Source organism: Protomyctophum bolini (genome assembly GCF_963924005.1).
Source record: "Protomyctophum bolini genome assembly, chromosome: 16".
In the NCBI taxonomy this organism is placed as follows: Eukaryota; Metazoa; Chordata; class Actinopteri; order Myctophiformes; family Myctophidae; genus Protomyctophum; species Protomyctophum bolini.
This window is the reverse complement of record NC_137877.1, coordinates 33,462,725-33,478,271: the sequence shown is the minus strand read 5'-3', so window position 1 is coordinate 33,478,271 and position 15,547 is coordinate 33,462,725. Positions and strand designations below refer to the sequence as shown.

General features: G+C 41.7%; 1 protein-coding gene across 1 annotated transcript; it reads left to right on the top strand.

The window, feature by feature from the left end:
• Nucleotides 1-8,997: 8,997 nt before the first annotated feature.
• On the top strand, nucleotides 8,998-14,986 carry rpe (ribulose-5-phosphate-3-epimerase). Its single transcript, XM_080785751.1, has 6 exons — nucleotides 8,998-9,163; nucleotides 9,567-9,646; nucleotides 9,886-10,025; nucleotides 12,519-12,653; nucleotides 14,228-14,314; nucleotides 14,431-14,986. Exons 1-6 carry the CDS (start codon nucleotides 9,042-9,044, stop codon nucleotides 14,551-14,553), a joined length of 687 nt encoding a protein of 228 aa, XP_080641877.1. The 5' UTR covers nucleotides 8,998-9,041; the 3' UTR covers nucleotides 14,554-14,986.
• The last annotated feature ends 561 nt before the right edge of the window (nucleotides 14,987-15,547 follow it).

Sequence of the window (15,547 nt, the reverse complement as noted above, 5' to 3'; positions counted from 1 at the left end):
TGCTGCTCTCGCTTCTCTGCGGCAGCCCTCTGTAGTTGCTCCTGCTCAGCCAGGAGCCTCTGCTGCTCTCGCTTCTCTGCGGCAGCCCTCTGTAGTTGCTCCTGCTCCTGCTCAGCCAGGAGCCTCTGCTGCTCTCGCTTCTCTGCGGCAGCCCTCTGTAGTTGCTCCTGCTCCAGTTCTTCCTTCTTTTTCTGCTCTTCCACTCCTCTTGTTGCCTTTAGCTGCTCCATCCGTTCCTCTCGTTCATCTTCAATCTGTTCTGTGCAACTCCTCCCCTGCCTCTTCCTGGCAAGCTCTACTGCTGCTGCCACAGATGCAGAGTGATAGCTACTCTTGGTATCAACGTGTGATGTAGTACGTTTAAAAATAGAGTGAAAAGGATCATGGACAAGCAGTCCATAAAAACAATCCTGCATTCCCGTTCCAAATTCATTATCAACAATTCTATCAAAAATAACTTCAAAAATGCCCTTCGATATAAATTTACATCGATCTATTATTCTTCTCACATCATCATCTGGGGTGCCATGTTTAAAGATGTCAGAGTAGAGTTTAGCAATATCCTTGCACTTAACTAAAGTGTCAAGGACAAGTCCTGGGTCGCTCTCAGCAATGTTGGCCTTTAACTGTGTCTTTGTGATCCATGCAATAACCTTCCATTGATCATACATAGATAGAAGCCTCTTTACCTTCTTCTCAACCATTTCTAGATCTGCATTGTCATCTGACTCATTCACCATCATGCTAATGTCTGCCATTTTGGATTAGATTTCAAATAAAATGTAGGTTTTGTGGGTTTGACTGAAAATAAAGACCTTGAATATAATAACCATAAATAAATGAAACACAAAAAAGATCTGGACCTTAAATCACTGTATTACAATCTCACTGTAAAACACAATAGTCTTTGCATGTAAACCATTAACTGAAATTAAATTCAAAAACCCTTGTAGGCCTATGCCATATGTCCATATATGTTCAGTTTCCGTATGATCCTTAGTCTTTGTTTCCTGACCGTATAATGTTCTACCATGCAGTTGTAGCGTTTGTGTTAATGTAACCGTTCACCAGATTCATTCGACTGTCCGATGCGTTGCAGGCCTGATGGCATAGTTTGAGCTCCAGTGTAGATGAGTGGTGAAGAGTTGCAGTCCTTGGGTGAAGTTTCTACTGTAGCGGACCCAGCTGGCCAATTAGGTTGGAGACTGACTGATGATTTTGACTGATACTTTATTTCAAAATTCACCGTAGAAACTGAGAAAAGATAAATATACATAACATAAGTAAATCAATAAATCCATAAACAAACACAGTAAAGGTTGAGACATATGCATATACAGTAGACCTAAACCAACAGCATAAATGTTCACATGAACCAATAATTAAAGTTAATCACGGTTTACTTTTTACTGTGAAACATAACTCAAAACCCCTTTGTATCAACCATGACAAACCCCACAACAATAAGCCAATCAAATTCATAAGCAGTGAAAATACAAGATATGACAAATAAAAGTATTAACCTTGTTCCCCTTCCAGCTAGGCGCTAATAAAGTGGCATGTGCAGTTTGTTCCAGGGCTCTTTGGCCATCCGTCCTTAGTTCCTTCCTTGACAAACTTCTCCATGTGTTGCCATTCCTTCTCATGGCAGTATCTGTTCCTCAATCCTCTTACCACTGAGGTTGGCAGGTGGCATTTATGATCAAGTGCTGCTATCTGCAGCCCCATCCTGGGCGTTGTCCTCACAGTCACAGGTGAACTTGATCATTTCAATTAAACTGATTTGGCCCTGTGGGCAGGAAACCTTTACAATGAAAGCCCTGGAGAACTGACTTGGGGCAGGAAACACGTCAAAATAAAAGCTCAAAGAAAACACAAATTAATCATGGAAACAGCCCTGTGGGTCCGTTACAAGCTGTACTGATTCTATGAAATGCATTCAACTACTTGAATGAGGTAATATTGCTACTGGAAGTGGTAATGAGTCCCCCAGCACTGGCCATTTATCTAGTTTAAATCTTGGGAAAGATCTGGGGAAGTATCTGATAGCAGGCCTCGTTTCTCCAGTGCAGCACCTTACATAACTACATAACTCAGTGAGGGAACACCCTAATCACAGCCAAAGAATGATCAACGAAAACGCTGCTGGGTGTTTCCCTATACTCTGCCGAAAACTGGCTTTGATTCTGTTTGTCTTTGGAATAGTTTGTTGACTTTATCGATGAAAAAGAGACGATGCGTTGAGACTTGTGTGGGATGGCGTCTTGTGTTGAACAACACAATGCTTCATACTTTGTGTTTCCAGCAGTTCCCTGTTGGCAAAGGGCCCGTTGACCCAACGAAGTTGTGACCCAAACTTTATCAGTCTCTCCCATCGTCACAGGATGTCCCGTTGAGATGAGTATAAGGACCAGTTGTTTTCTCCATAGAGCTCTGTTCCAGGGTACTGTGCTTAGAAAGACTTGAATCAGTTTAGACATCATGGAAGTTACGTTATATAATGGGTATCATTTTAAACGTTCAGAGGCTGATCATTTCATCTGAGTGCCTGAGTCAAAGCAGCCTGGATTTCTCCTCTATACTATAGTATATATCCGAGGAGAATTGTCCATCCCCAAACAATGTATTGTCTGCGCTAATGATGGACCTGCATAGTCCATCATTAGCTGCTTGGCCATCTGCCAGGTGTCTCTGGTAAACCGCTCGCTGCGGTCAACGCCAGTGAAAGACCTGAAGCGTTCCCATGCCAAACAAAAACACATCAGTAAAGTCAATATTAGCCTCTTATGCTGCCAACCAGCAGGAGGAAAAGGCGAATAAATGAAAGTGAGAGGGGTTGGGGTACCTCACAGGATATAAAAACACTCCGACACAGGAGCGCAGTCATAATAAAACCTACAGTATATGCCCAGTGAAGTGCCCTGTCAGGTCTGTATGTCTCCACACTCCCGCTTCCCACTTCCGTCCATTCTCTCTCTGGGGTTAATTGGACTGTGGGTTTTGGCTGCGGGATGAGCGCATACCAGGATGTGTGTGAAAAGTTCTATGGAATCATTTACTCAGGGCTTCTCAGTAATGAAACAGGCAATTTCCCCTGATTACAGCCGTCACCCGTCATGTAGTTGTATCACACTGAGGAGCCTCCCCACCACAGCATGAAGGAAGGTTAGCAGTACAGTATGTTGCATGCCTTTACCTGCAGGATCTGCAGCAAAAAGACAAGCTCCACCACGTTCATGTGCAGCACATGTGTGCATGTGACTGTACAGTGTACAGTCAGTCATTTGCACCTCATTGATTCACTTTAAAGAAATACACATGCAGAACAGACACGCACAAAGTCAACATCCTTGCTGTACGTGGCATAGGAGATGGATAAGGTGTGTGTGTTATAACAGCAGCACTGGGGAGGTCTCGTTGCGTGTGGGAGAAGTTTAGGACAGTCAGTGGGGTTCATTTCAACCCACAAACCAGCTGCAGCTGCTGGTGTCTGGTACACCCTAGGATTAGAGGCCCACATATGTAGAAGACCTGGGGGAGAATTATTAAAGTTATATCCTCAATGACTAAGGAAGGCATGGGCTATGTTCTAGTTGCTGTTGTTGACTGAGGAACTTTGTGGCTTTGTACACGGACAATTAATGACCTTCCATCAGCAATCAGCATCAATGTGAAAAAAAACCTCACGTACAATTGAATGATCTCCAGGAAAACACAGCTCAGAAAGATGTTGCTACAGAACGTATCTGCGTGAATGCTATCGTTTGTCAGTCGTCGAGTGGTACAGTGAGATTTAGTGGAGTTAGATTGTGTGGCAGAATCAGGGGATTGTCCTGAGCGCTGGCGTGGGTTATTTGGCAGTCCACTCACTGGCTGACCTCAGCAGGAAGAAAGAACGTCACAGAGTGCAAATGCGCATGTATGTGTGAGTGTGCATCTGTGCATGTGTGTATGCTTTCATGTTCACATGCACATACAGTATGTGTGGGACATTGGGAGCATACACAAAAGCATGTACAACGTTTGTTCCTGTCTGATTTAAAAACAACTACACCCAATTTCTTGTAAATAGACTTGAAATCCCCAAAAGGCTCTTCTCTGAGGGTGTCGTAGGTTAAGGAATAATTTGTTGATATTGTTTAATTCTCCGGAGCTCTCCGCAGTGGGTCTAACAGCTGTTCAAGACACCAGCTGTGGCAAGGATCCATATCCCCACTTGATCTTACGATGATAGTATTTTCAACGTTTCTTTTGTTGTTTGCTTTAGAAAGCTTATTTATTTTGTGGGAACAGAGTGCACTCTCTCCTACATCTTTTTTAATGAACAGCTGAGGAGCTGATATATTATAATTGTGTGATAGCCAGCATTCACACACAATATATTTGTTCCCTCTGAAGAAAAGAAAAGTGCTTATCGTGCACTCTCTACCTATGTAGAGAGGTTTTTTGTTATGTGCCTGAATGTGAGTATGCGAGTAAAGAACTTTATTTATAAAACTTAAGGGTAATCTATAGGGATATGTACAATGAAATCAAACACAGGATGGTATGAACAAGAAAACAGAGGTAAATGGAGAGTGAATTTTTAATGACTATGCATTTCTTAAATGTGGGCTGACCTTTGAGAGGGGTTTTATGAGACCTGGATTTTCCCCTTTTCATAAACCAATCCCTCATGCTTCTGAGAGGCACACGCTGCGCGAGAAATATGAAATATCCCCCACTGTGTAATTCTTAATCACAACCAAAGTCCAATCTTAAATATCAAAGGCTAATTCAGCTGGATTCTTTTGTTCTTTTCATTTGTATCATAGGGTATGCTTGGCTAGCACAATGTGGTGAAAAGGTGAATTGCTACTGTTAGAGGGATGATGATTTATTCTGACCTACATTGTTGATATGATTATTACAACATGTTTTGATTTAAATTAAATTGGACATGACTAATATATTGTATTGGTATTTTTTTTTAACATAAAATAGTAACTCAAATATAGTACATCATGCATTGTAATAATGTCACAACTACTGTATACTACTCCTCATTTAGTCTTGGACCCCCTGAAACCCTCTCAAGGATCTCAGTGGGTCCCCAGAGACCCCACTTCGAAAACCACTGCTTTAGAGTGACCCATTCCAGCCGCATTATGTCTGGTCAAGGGGGGTGTTCACTGTTCACAGACTGTTCCACAGTCAGGTCAGGTTTAACTATGGCACTGATGTTTTGGTCACATTAAAGAAACACCCCGGACAGCCCCCGGACACGATCTGGTCATGATTTATGCTTATTTTATTGATTTCCATGAAGTATATTATCCATAATAAACAGTGACACATAATTATATAGTCCATAATGGATGCGAAACAACATCCCGTAATTATTTGCAGAGAACATCAAGGACAAACATTATAGAGGCGCACAAATGGGACAACTGTTTTCCATTTTTGTTTCGTCCTCTGTATAATCTCACCCTCTTTCTCTTTCTAATGAGAAACTGAAGGTTGTGGAGGCAATCCTTCAACACACGAGCACTGCACGCACTCACACACGCACGCGCGCACGCACACACACACACACACACACACACACACACACACACACACACACACACACACACACACACACACACACACACACACACACACACACACACACACACACTCACACTCTCTGTCAACACACACCAACAGGAAAGTAAGTTTGATTGGGACAAACAGCCTTCTGAAAAGAGACGACTCCCCTCATCCTCATCCAGGGTCCCATCCCATCCCACCCTTCCCTTTCCATTTGGACCCCGACTGACACAAAAGCTGAGGAAGGGAGAGGCCGCGAGGACACACGCTCCTCTCTCCTCCGGACCATCAGAGAGGAGAAGAAAAGCAGCTTTATGTGTTTGTGTTTGCTCAGGAGGCCGGGAATCAACTGGGGGCGGGAAGCAGAAGCTGCTCTTTGAGCGAGATAATACAGTACAGTAGCAGTCTAGTGAAGCCCTGCGTCCTTAACAATAATCAACCATTGTACAGGAAGCACAATAAACAGCCCAGCCATGTACCGATTCCTGTTCCTGTGCTTTATCACAGAGGTCATAGGGTCAAAATAACCCCTCCTATGCACGGCTCTAAATCACATTCTTATGCGTGCTTACAATGTCCACATCTTGTGGACTACTTAAAACCACACTGATGAATGCTTTCCTACACAGATAAACCCCATTTCCCCTGTAGATGGGGACGTGTACCATGGGAGGTCGCTTGTCTGTCCAAGGCTCTGTTTAGTGTGCTTTTGCTATTCATGTACCAGCTGAGTGGAATTAATAGCCAGTAAATGATGCTCTTTATATGAGCGCTAAACGAGTTCAAACGTGTTAAACACATGGTGCTGCTTAGCTGTTAATTAGCCACCTGTATGAATGCTCAAGGAATAAAGCAGAAAGGCATGATGAAGGTACATGCCAGCCTCCGTACCTCCCACTGGGCTTGAAATGAGAAGCCATGAGGGAGGACAGCGCTCATGAAAAAAAAGCAATATTCCTTTAAACACACACATTCTCGCACGGACGCATGCAAACAGACACGCACGCATGCACGCACGCACACACGCACGCACACGCACACACACACACACACACACACACACACACACACACACACACACACACACACTGATTACAAAATACAACATCATAAAGCTCATTCTGTGAACATGGCAATGGCTGATGCCAGATTATAAAATAAAGATGAATTGGTTAAGTTTCGAAACAATTGTAAAGTACACTAATTGCCTCTGAGATGCAGTGGAGAAGATGCATACTTTGCATGTACGTAGTATATAGTAAAATGGAAATACTCAAGTAAAGTACAGTACAGAACTCAGAAGTACAGTATTCCACATTAATTTGGTAGGAGAATGGAATTGATTAGCCAATCCGTTTTTACAGCCCTGCAGGCTGCATGGGTTACATTGTTCCTGTTGTGCTGTTGAAAGCTCACTTTGTCTGAAATGATTGAGATCCAAGAATGTGTTCAGCTCATTAAGACTGCATGGTGTACTTCATAAACCATGCTTCATAGGATGGGGACTGTAATTTCTTTTTAATAAAGTCGTTTTATTTACTACAAATGCACTCAACCAAATCAGTGCTGCTAACCATTTCTCACTATTGGATTTGTGGTGAGACCCACCCTATTTCTGTCAAAGAAAGCCAAGTTGTGTTTATAAAGAGCTTAAAATAACTCTTCACAGCCATAATTAAGCTGGCACCTGATATAAAACTCCAATCTGGAGCTGAATCAAATTAATTCAGGCTCTTTTCACACGTCTCAAGCAATTTCCAAAATACATAGATATTACCGTATCAAGCTATAGATTGAACATTATTATTTTCTATGTAAAAGATAAACTCTTCAAGATATAATAGCTATATGAATATAAAGACACTAAATTATGTATTGTTTATTTGTACAATGAAAACATAGACTGTGATAAAGATGAGCTAACCCAAATGGATGGAGAGCCTGAAAAAGACATTTCCCTGGGCTCTCACCCCTGAACTTTCAACGTATGGATCTGAGTGATGCTTTATTATGGAGAATGGCAATAGGGTCAAGTGGTGTGTGTACAGAGCAGTAAAGTCAGTTCCTCACTTTTACAGATTCTGTGGCATTGGTCTATAAAAAGACATGGCCTCAAGCTTTTTTATTACTTTCCTCAGGGACATGACAGGGCCCCTCTATTCACTGTGAATATACTTTAACTCAACCATGCACAAGAATAACACATTATCCTCCTCTCGCCCCAAAACACACTATGCCACCAAAATATACGTCATTGGAACTGTAATGCAAGATGCAGACAAAAGCCATAAATGTCAGACAGATGTTTAGACTAGTGGGCCATATCCATTAGATTTCAAGTTGCAAGTTCATCATATATCAATCAAGAACAGCACACCATTCGAAAGAAAAGAACATGGCGGCAGCATCCATTGAAGTTCAATGGAGAAGTGCAGGCGCCATGTTATATTAGATTCTTCAAGTTTGTTTAGTGAGAGCACTCAAAGCCAAAGATATGTCTGTACTCTGTAGTACACTATTATTTAAAAAATAACAAATTCCAGGGAATAAAACATGAATAAAATAAAATAAAGTAAAATTGGGAAAAAGTGGTTTGGAAAACATTATAATAGGGCAATGTTAAAAGGGTGGCATTGGTCCTCAACGTATATTCCTGCAAAGTTTCACAGCAACTGGACACTGATTTGAGGCATTTTGTTCAAAACGGGCCACACATACGGTACACCTGCAAACTTTATGTCAACAACGATAGAATATAAAAAACATCACACTGATCTGTACCGATTTGTACCGATTTGCGTGAAAGTTGGATGAAATCCGAAGGAGTAAATTGTGTTTTACATAAATCAGCCTCCTGATATAAAAGGCAGATGTGAAAAGAATGTATAGGCAGTACAGTACACATACAAAGTTTTACACAGATCGGTTACACCGTTACAGGTAAAAGCACGAATCAGGCTGATTTGAATATTTGTTGTATAAGTGGCATTTCTATAGATCTAGTGGGAATGTACGTGCAAAATGCCACGGAAATCTGTGTTCATGATTTGTGGCATTTTGTTCAAAACGGTCAATAACCACAAATTACTTAAAAGTGACTATCTCTTTATAATTTTATACAATTACAATTTATCACATTAGATACATGAGCGTGTATAGTACTTATGTGGGACACCGCCGGTGGGGGGGGGGGAGAGAGAGAGAGAGAGAGAGAGAGAGAGAGAGAGAGAGAGAGAGAGAGAGAGAGAGAGATGCTTGGTAGAAAATAACGTTGAACTTTACGCCACCTAGTGTCCCGATCGAGGTTGCATGTGTACGCCGGCCGACCTTTTATTTTGAAAGCGGAAGCCTTACATTTGCACCAGTCAGTCAGTCCGTCTATGGTCCGTCCCCTAGGCAGGCACACTGTCGTCATCATCGAGGAAGAGACATCAGGGCATGCAAACAGACACAGCAGCAGCAGCAGCATGGCTTACAATGCAAAGATCGGCCCGTCCATCCTTAGCAGTGACCTGTCCTGCTTGGGCAGCGAGTGTGTGCGAATGATGGAATGTGGGTCAGATTATCTGCACCTCGACGTTATGGATGGGTGAGTAGAACGGACTATAGTGCACTATTCTGTTGATTAGAAATCTTAGCAAGTCAGTCAGCTAATGACTTGAATATACAGCTAGCAAGCTAACAAAGTTCAGCCTTGTGGGAGCTAAGCTGTGCTAAAGTAAACACGTCAGGACAGGTTATCATCAGAAGTCAAAGTGGAGTATTGATGTCATGGGGTTTATCAGATTATAGCACAGGCAGATCTAGTAAAAAGCAGACCATTCGCATTCAGTCCTCAGAATTGAGCAGAAATGGTCTCTTCTCGGTTTGACAATCTTTTGCAACTTCCTCAGCACACTTTAATTTGGCCATAATTGCCAGTGTTTTGCAATAAGACCTAAGAAACCACGATATGTGCTGTAAGTTAATGTGTGGTCTCCGTTCTTGTGAAGGCACTTTGTCCCCAACATAACATTTGGACATCCCATGGTGGAGTGTCTAAGGAAGTCTGTAGGCCTCGATCCATTCTTTGGTGAGAAAACATGCAGCCCTACCTCATTTAGAGACATATTAAACCACTTCTGAATCTACTGATTAAATTAGTAGTATATCTACTTAATTATTAGTGAGTTATCGATTTGATAAAGTTCCTTTGCAGTGCAAATACACAGACACAACAAACTAGTTGTTACTAGTATATTATTGTAATGAATGAATAATTTGTGTTTACATTCTGGATGTTTATGTTTCTGAATGTGTTGTGTGACGCAGACATGCATATGATGGTCTCCCGACCAGAGCAGTGGGTGAGGCCTATGGCTGCTGCTGGTGCCAGCCAGTATACATTCCACATCGAGGCCACCACCAACCCTGGAAACCTCATCAAGTTGATAAGAGAGAGTGGCATGAAGGTGAGACATAGGGGGCGATGTTATTGGAGAGGGGTGACTGGAAGCTAATACCCAAAATCTCTGACACTCGCTCACTCACTCCAGCATGGCGGTGTTACGGAGAAATTGGTGACCTGCCGAAATATGTGACCATCTTGTGGAAGTAACGCATAACTTACATCATGGAGGTGTTTACATATACGTGGCCTAATACCGCTAGGTTGAACTCTGCTAATAAACAAATCGCAATGATTCACATTTGGACACTGACGTTATGTGATGTCTACATGATTGACACATATTTCAGCAGGTCACCAATTTCACCGTGACAGTACCATGCTGGAGTGATCGAGTATGAGTGAGCGAGAGACTATTGGAATATAGCGTGAGGGAACCAGGGACCAAAATAAGGTAAGATAGACATGTAATGATCCTGGACCTCGGAGGGAAATTCAGGTGTTATACTGTAGCAGCAACTGCAGTGAGACTGTAACAAGGGAAAGTTACAGGAAGAGTCAAGAACAAAATGATAGTTTATACAGATTAAAAATAAATAAAGGTAACGTATTGAACTGCTGGCCATAGATATCGGCACTGGATTTAGGGTACATGCATTGCTTACTCTGACCCTCGCACTGTCTTGTAAGTAGTTTTGGATAAGAACGTCTGCTAAATTGTAAATTAAATAAATGTGAATATTATCAATGAAATCAGGGATCGACACTAATGGTTTCCTGACTGCCTAGGGCAAGTACGGTAAAACAAATCTTGTTTTTCAGAACAGGCAAGTGAGTTTTTGCTTTTATGGATTTCGCTGCCAAATCATCTGCTGTCAGACAAGACAGCAAAATCATCTGCACTGGTTATTACTGTATCAGAGATTCAGTGAACATGAATTATTTGCTTACCAGTTGTCTTATTTCGATAGGCATACATGGGTATTTCAATGCAAGAACAGCGTACTTGCATTCGGAACTCCTTATATGATTATGGCTGAGTCATGGTGACATGAGAGTGATGTCAGAAGTCTGCCCGCCTGGTCTCTTGTCCTCCTTTAAGCCAATGTTAATATAGGATTGTATAAAAGCAAAACAAATGTATATATTTGTTTATTTATGTTCCAATGTTCAAGGCCTCCAGCTGTTCTCACTTTACACTAAAGGCTAAGCCAAAAATAGCCGATTTTCCAAGCTCACATCGCAAGCAGTATTTTTGCCAAAGGTTAAATGGTAAATGGTGCATTTATTTAGCGCCCCTATCCAAGGCACTTTACATCGTGCATTACATTCACCCATTCACTCACTGATTGCAGAGGAAACCATGCAAGGCACCAACCTGCTCATCGGGTGCAATTAGGGGTACTAACTCTGGGGGAGCCCGGGATCGAACTAGCTCAGAATCGGGTTCTAGGTTCCAAGTTGCCACAATTTTCAACACTAGATTTTTTTTAAATGTTGAATCTAGAGTTGAAACACCAGCCATTCACAGCCCAAACATCTAAACAGAAAAGTCCTATGATTGTATTAAACAACGTTAAAATCACCAACATTGGTCCTCAGTAATAATCATGATAAAATTGCACAATTTCTTCTCAGTCTGTGTCTCATAGGAGGCGGTGGGCAGTCCAGAAACCCGTCGTCCAGTGACATCATCGATGGGTAATCCAAGCTAATAGAAACTGCAGGCTTTCTAGTCCTGAAAAGTTGCAATGCGAAAATGGAACCCATCATTCTCACGATAATAAAAATCTAACATTTTTGTACAAAAAATATTGTTTAAAAAACAATCTGCCTAACAATCTGCCCTCCTATGAGACAGACTGAGTAGGAAAAAAATTGTGCCATTTTATCATGATTATTAGTGAGGACCTATTATATGAAGATAGGTGGGGATGTGGTCCTTTAACGGTTAATAACTAATCGAAGGGTCTCTGCTTTTGCATGTGATGTGACAGACAAGACAGGACAGTGCACTTTTCATTTAATTCTATTTCTCATACAAAGATTGCCTGGCCCTGTATTGCAAAAAATAATGATTTGATTAACGAATATAATATGCTTTTTGTATTATTTCTCTGTATATCAGCAAAGTGTAGGCAGAGAAGACTGAGAGGATTCCTTTTAGTAAGGCCGACCCTGGACGTATTCACTCTCTCACTGTTTTTGGATTTATTGATGAAAGGAAACGTCAATCAACGTCAATGCAAATAAGCCATGGTCCAAAAAAGACCAGCTGAGCACAACACTTAAGTAGGCTGCAGTGCGCACTCTGTTAACCAACCTTGCTCGCAGGACAAGTTAAATCCCATTATACATTATTGTATGTCCCAATCCGGATCGCCAAACAAACTTAACTCGGCTCAGCCAAGGAATCCACAGTTGCGTCTCAACTGCTGCGCAGAAGACTGAACCAAAAAAAGAGAGAAATTGATCGACACATCGATAAAGGGCCACAACACTTCACGTCGTTCACATCCCTAATGGCTACTATTTTGTCTGTGTCTGTGTTTTTTAGGTAGGAGTGGCGATAAAGCCTGGTACTACAGTTGAGGAGCTTGCGCCATGGGCTAATCAGATTGACATGGCGCTGGTTATGACTGTTGAGCCTGGCTTTGGAGGACAGAAATTCATGGAGGACATGATGCCCAAGGTAATAATTTGCGCGCGCGTGTGTGTACTGTGTGTAATAGTGTGTGTATACATGTGTGAGACAGGGAAATGTAGGTGTAAAATGCATTGATCTTAAGTTGGCAATTTAACTCCATTGATTTGGAATGTTCTAATCCATAGCAAAATAAGAACTTAAATTCAATATGAAAATGTGAAATATGGCCTTTCTTGGTGAATCATTTCTGTATTTTTATATTTAACACAATCAGTCCCGGGATTCCTTCAAAATAGGAGCTCTGGGGTGCCGGGAAAACATGGCTGCTTTTACTAAAAAAACTGAGAAATATTTTGCTAGCTTACCTTGCTCTCGTTTTCATTATATCGCTAAATATTCCAAAGCGTTCATATTTTGAACGAGAGGCGGATGAGAAGTCAGAAATGAAGCGCTTAGTATATCCATCAGATCAAAACCAAGGAGAGTGCCCTGGATTAGTGAACGGGACACTAATATGAACGAAGAGCATGGTGGCCTTAGAGTCTCACGCAAAAATAAAAAAGGAAAGAATTTAGAATAATATTCTCTCTCGCCTGATATCATTGAAGATGTTCTAGGACGTGTACACACGTCATTGCAACCCGTCGGTTGGATTCCCTAGGACTTGTGGCCACGTCGGATGGACGGAACCTGTTAAAGGACAACCAAGGTTCATGTTTTAGGTTATTAGAGAAAGTGAAAGATTGTTCATTTTTTCATTTGCTGTTTTCTTTCGTTTTAGAGAGTAGATCCTGTGATCTTTTGTGGCCAGATGTAATTTCTTGGGGTCTAGTAGGACTATAGTAAATACATAAATGCATATTTAGCCCCATGCTCGAATGCCCCTGCCCCCCTGTCAAAAACAGCTAAAATCCCTAAAACCAGCAAATGAGAAAAACATTACACTCACCTTTTACTTTCTCTTAACAACCTAAAACATGAACCTTGGTTGAAACTAAAGTTGTCCTTTAATTGTGTATTTTCCAATACTTATATATATGTATATGAGTATATGAGTTCTTCCTGTCAAATCTGTGACATCAGTCTAAGTTCTGTATTAAAATTGAATTTGATCAAAGTAACAATTTAATCAAACCAAATCATGATGCATGGATTTAGTTGGATTGAACCGAATCGTTGCGAGGTCGGGTATTTCCAACCCTAGGTAGTAACTCATGCAGTCCACTGACTCCACTCATACAGTTAGATTTTTTTCTTGCCTCGGTTTTATTTCCCCAGAATGGGGCTTTAAATCGAAAACCAAGTCCTAATACTGTAAGCTCTCAAACACTGTCACTGTGTAACACGCCAGGTGCATCTTTGGCCTCGATACTGCAACGAGAAACTCACAAGGTCACTCAATTTCTGTGTTGCGTTGTTGATAGTATTTTCCTACAATGCTTGCAAATAACTTGCAGAGAGGCATCTTTTCTCACTGCTGTGGTGTTCTAAAATAACACTCCTTTGTCCTTAACAGCCCTTTGGAATTACTTTCTGCAGTAAAGACAAACAAACAATCTTTATTTACAATTTTCAGACTTCAGGTCTTGTTTTAACTTTTCTTTGTGTACGTGTCCTAGGTCAGCTGGCTAAGGAGCCAGTTCCCTTCACTTGACATTGAGGTGGATGGAGGCGTGGGCCCTGACACGATTCACAAGTGTGCCGAAGTAAGACACATGACACAAACCCTTCTGACCTGGTCTTTGCATATACATATTTGGCAAACCACTCACTGTGTGTGTGTGTGTGTGTGTGTGTGTGTGTGTGTGTTATCATCACATAGGCGGGGGCCAACATGATCGTATCGGGCAGTGCCATTATAGGGAGTGATGACCCTCGCTCTGTCATTGCACTTCTTCGTACCGTGGTGGCCGAAGCGATTCAGAAGCGCTCGCTAGACCGCTGAGAGACCTCCTCTTCTCCCCATGACATTCCCCTGGCCGTGCCCCATAACTAGCCTGTCTTTACCGATATGTCTCCTGCGATCAGTGGGACAGTCTCTACGGACATTTCTGTGGGTTTAAGGTCGGTGCCCAAGGAGGGGTCTGGCCAGGGCAGGGGTCTCTGTAGAGACGTAAAGCTGGTGTCCACATGCGCAACTCATGGTAACGCTGCTGGGCCCTCGGCCTCCTCGACCCTGGACTGTCATTCTGCAGTCTGTCCTGCCAAGACCACTACTCAAACTGTTAATTATAGTTATTATAATTATAGTTATAGTTAATTATCCAGTGAACAACTACTGTATGAATGTGGAACTGTGGTGGTTACACTGATTTTATACTGAAAACATTCCTGATTTTTTTTGTTTTTGTTTTACTTAATAAAATGTATTAAATAACTTTTTGATGTTCTCTCTTAGGTACAGTACCTAGTGGTGCTGTGACATTATTCGAAAACTTGTGCCGCCCGTCGGATATCTATGATATAATTGTTTCAATAGTATACCAGTGGTTCTCAAACATGGTCATATTAATGACACAAGATTTTGTGCTTCAGATTTCAAGATGATTCTAAATCTTTATGAAAAGGGTAGTTCTACAAGCTCAATGTCTTGCAGATGTGAGCTTGCAGATTGGCTATTATCGATTAGCTGGAACCCACCCCTGGGGATCCTCGGACCCCACTTTAAGAACCACTGCAGTGATTCACTGTGTGAGTTGTAGCTGTATTTGTAAGAAAATGTTTGAGATAAAAAATGGCTTGACTGACTTTGATCCCAAGCACAGGTTATACAATTGAAAATGGAGTTGAAAGATATACAGAGGAATTTGGAGTTTGACAGTATTCGGTGTCTACCACAAATTACTTACATAGGTTACACTTATGCTAATTCTGCCGTGCATTGTCAAACATTTCAACACCCCCATTATACATTTTGTAGCCTAACTAGGTTATGCTGC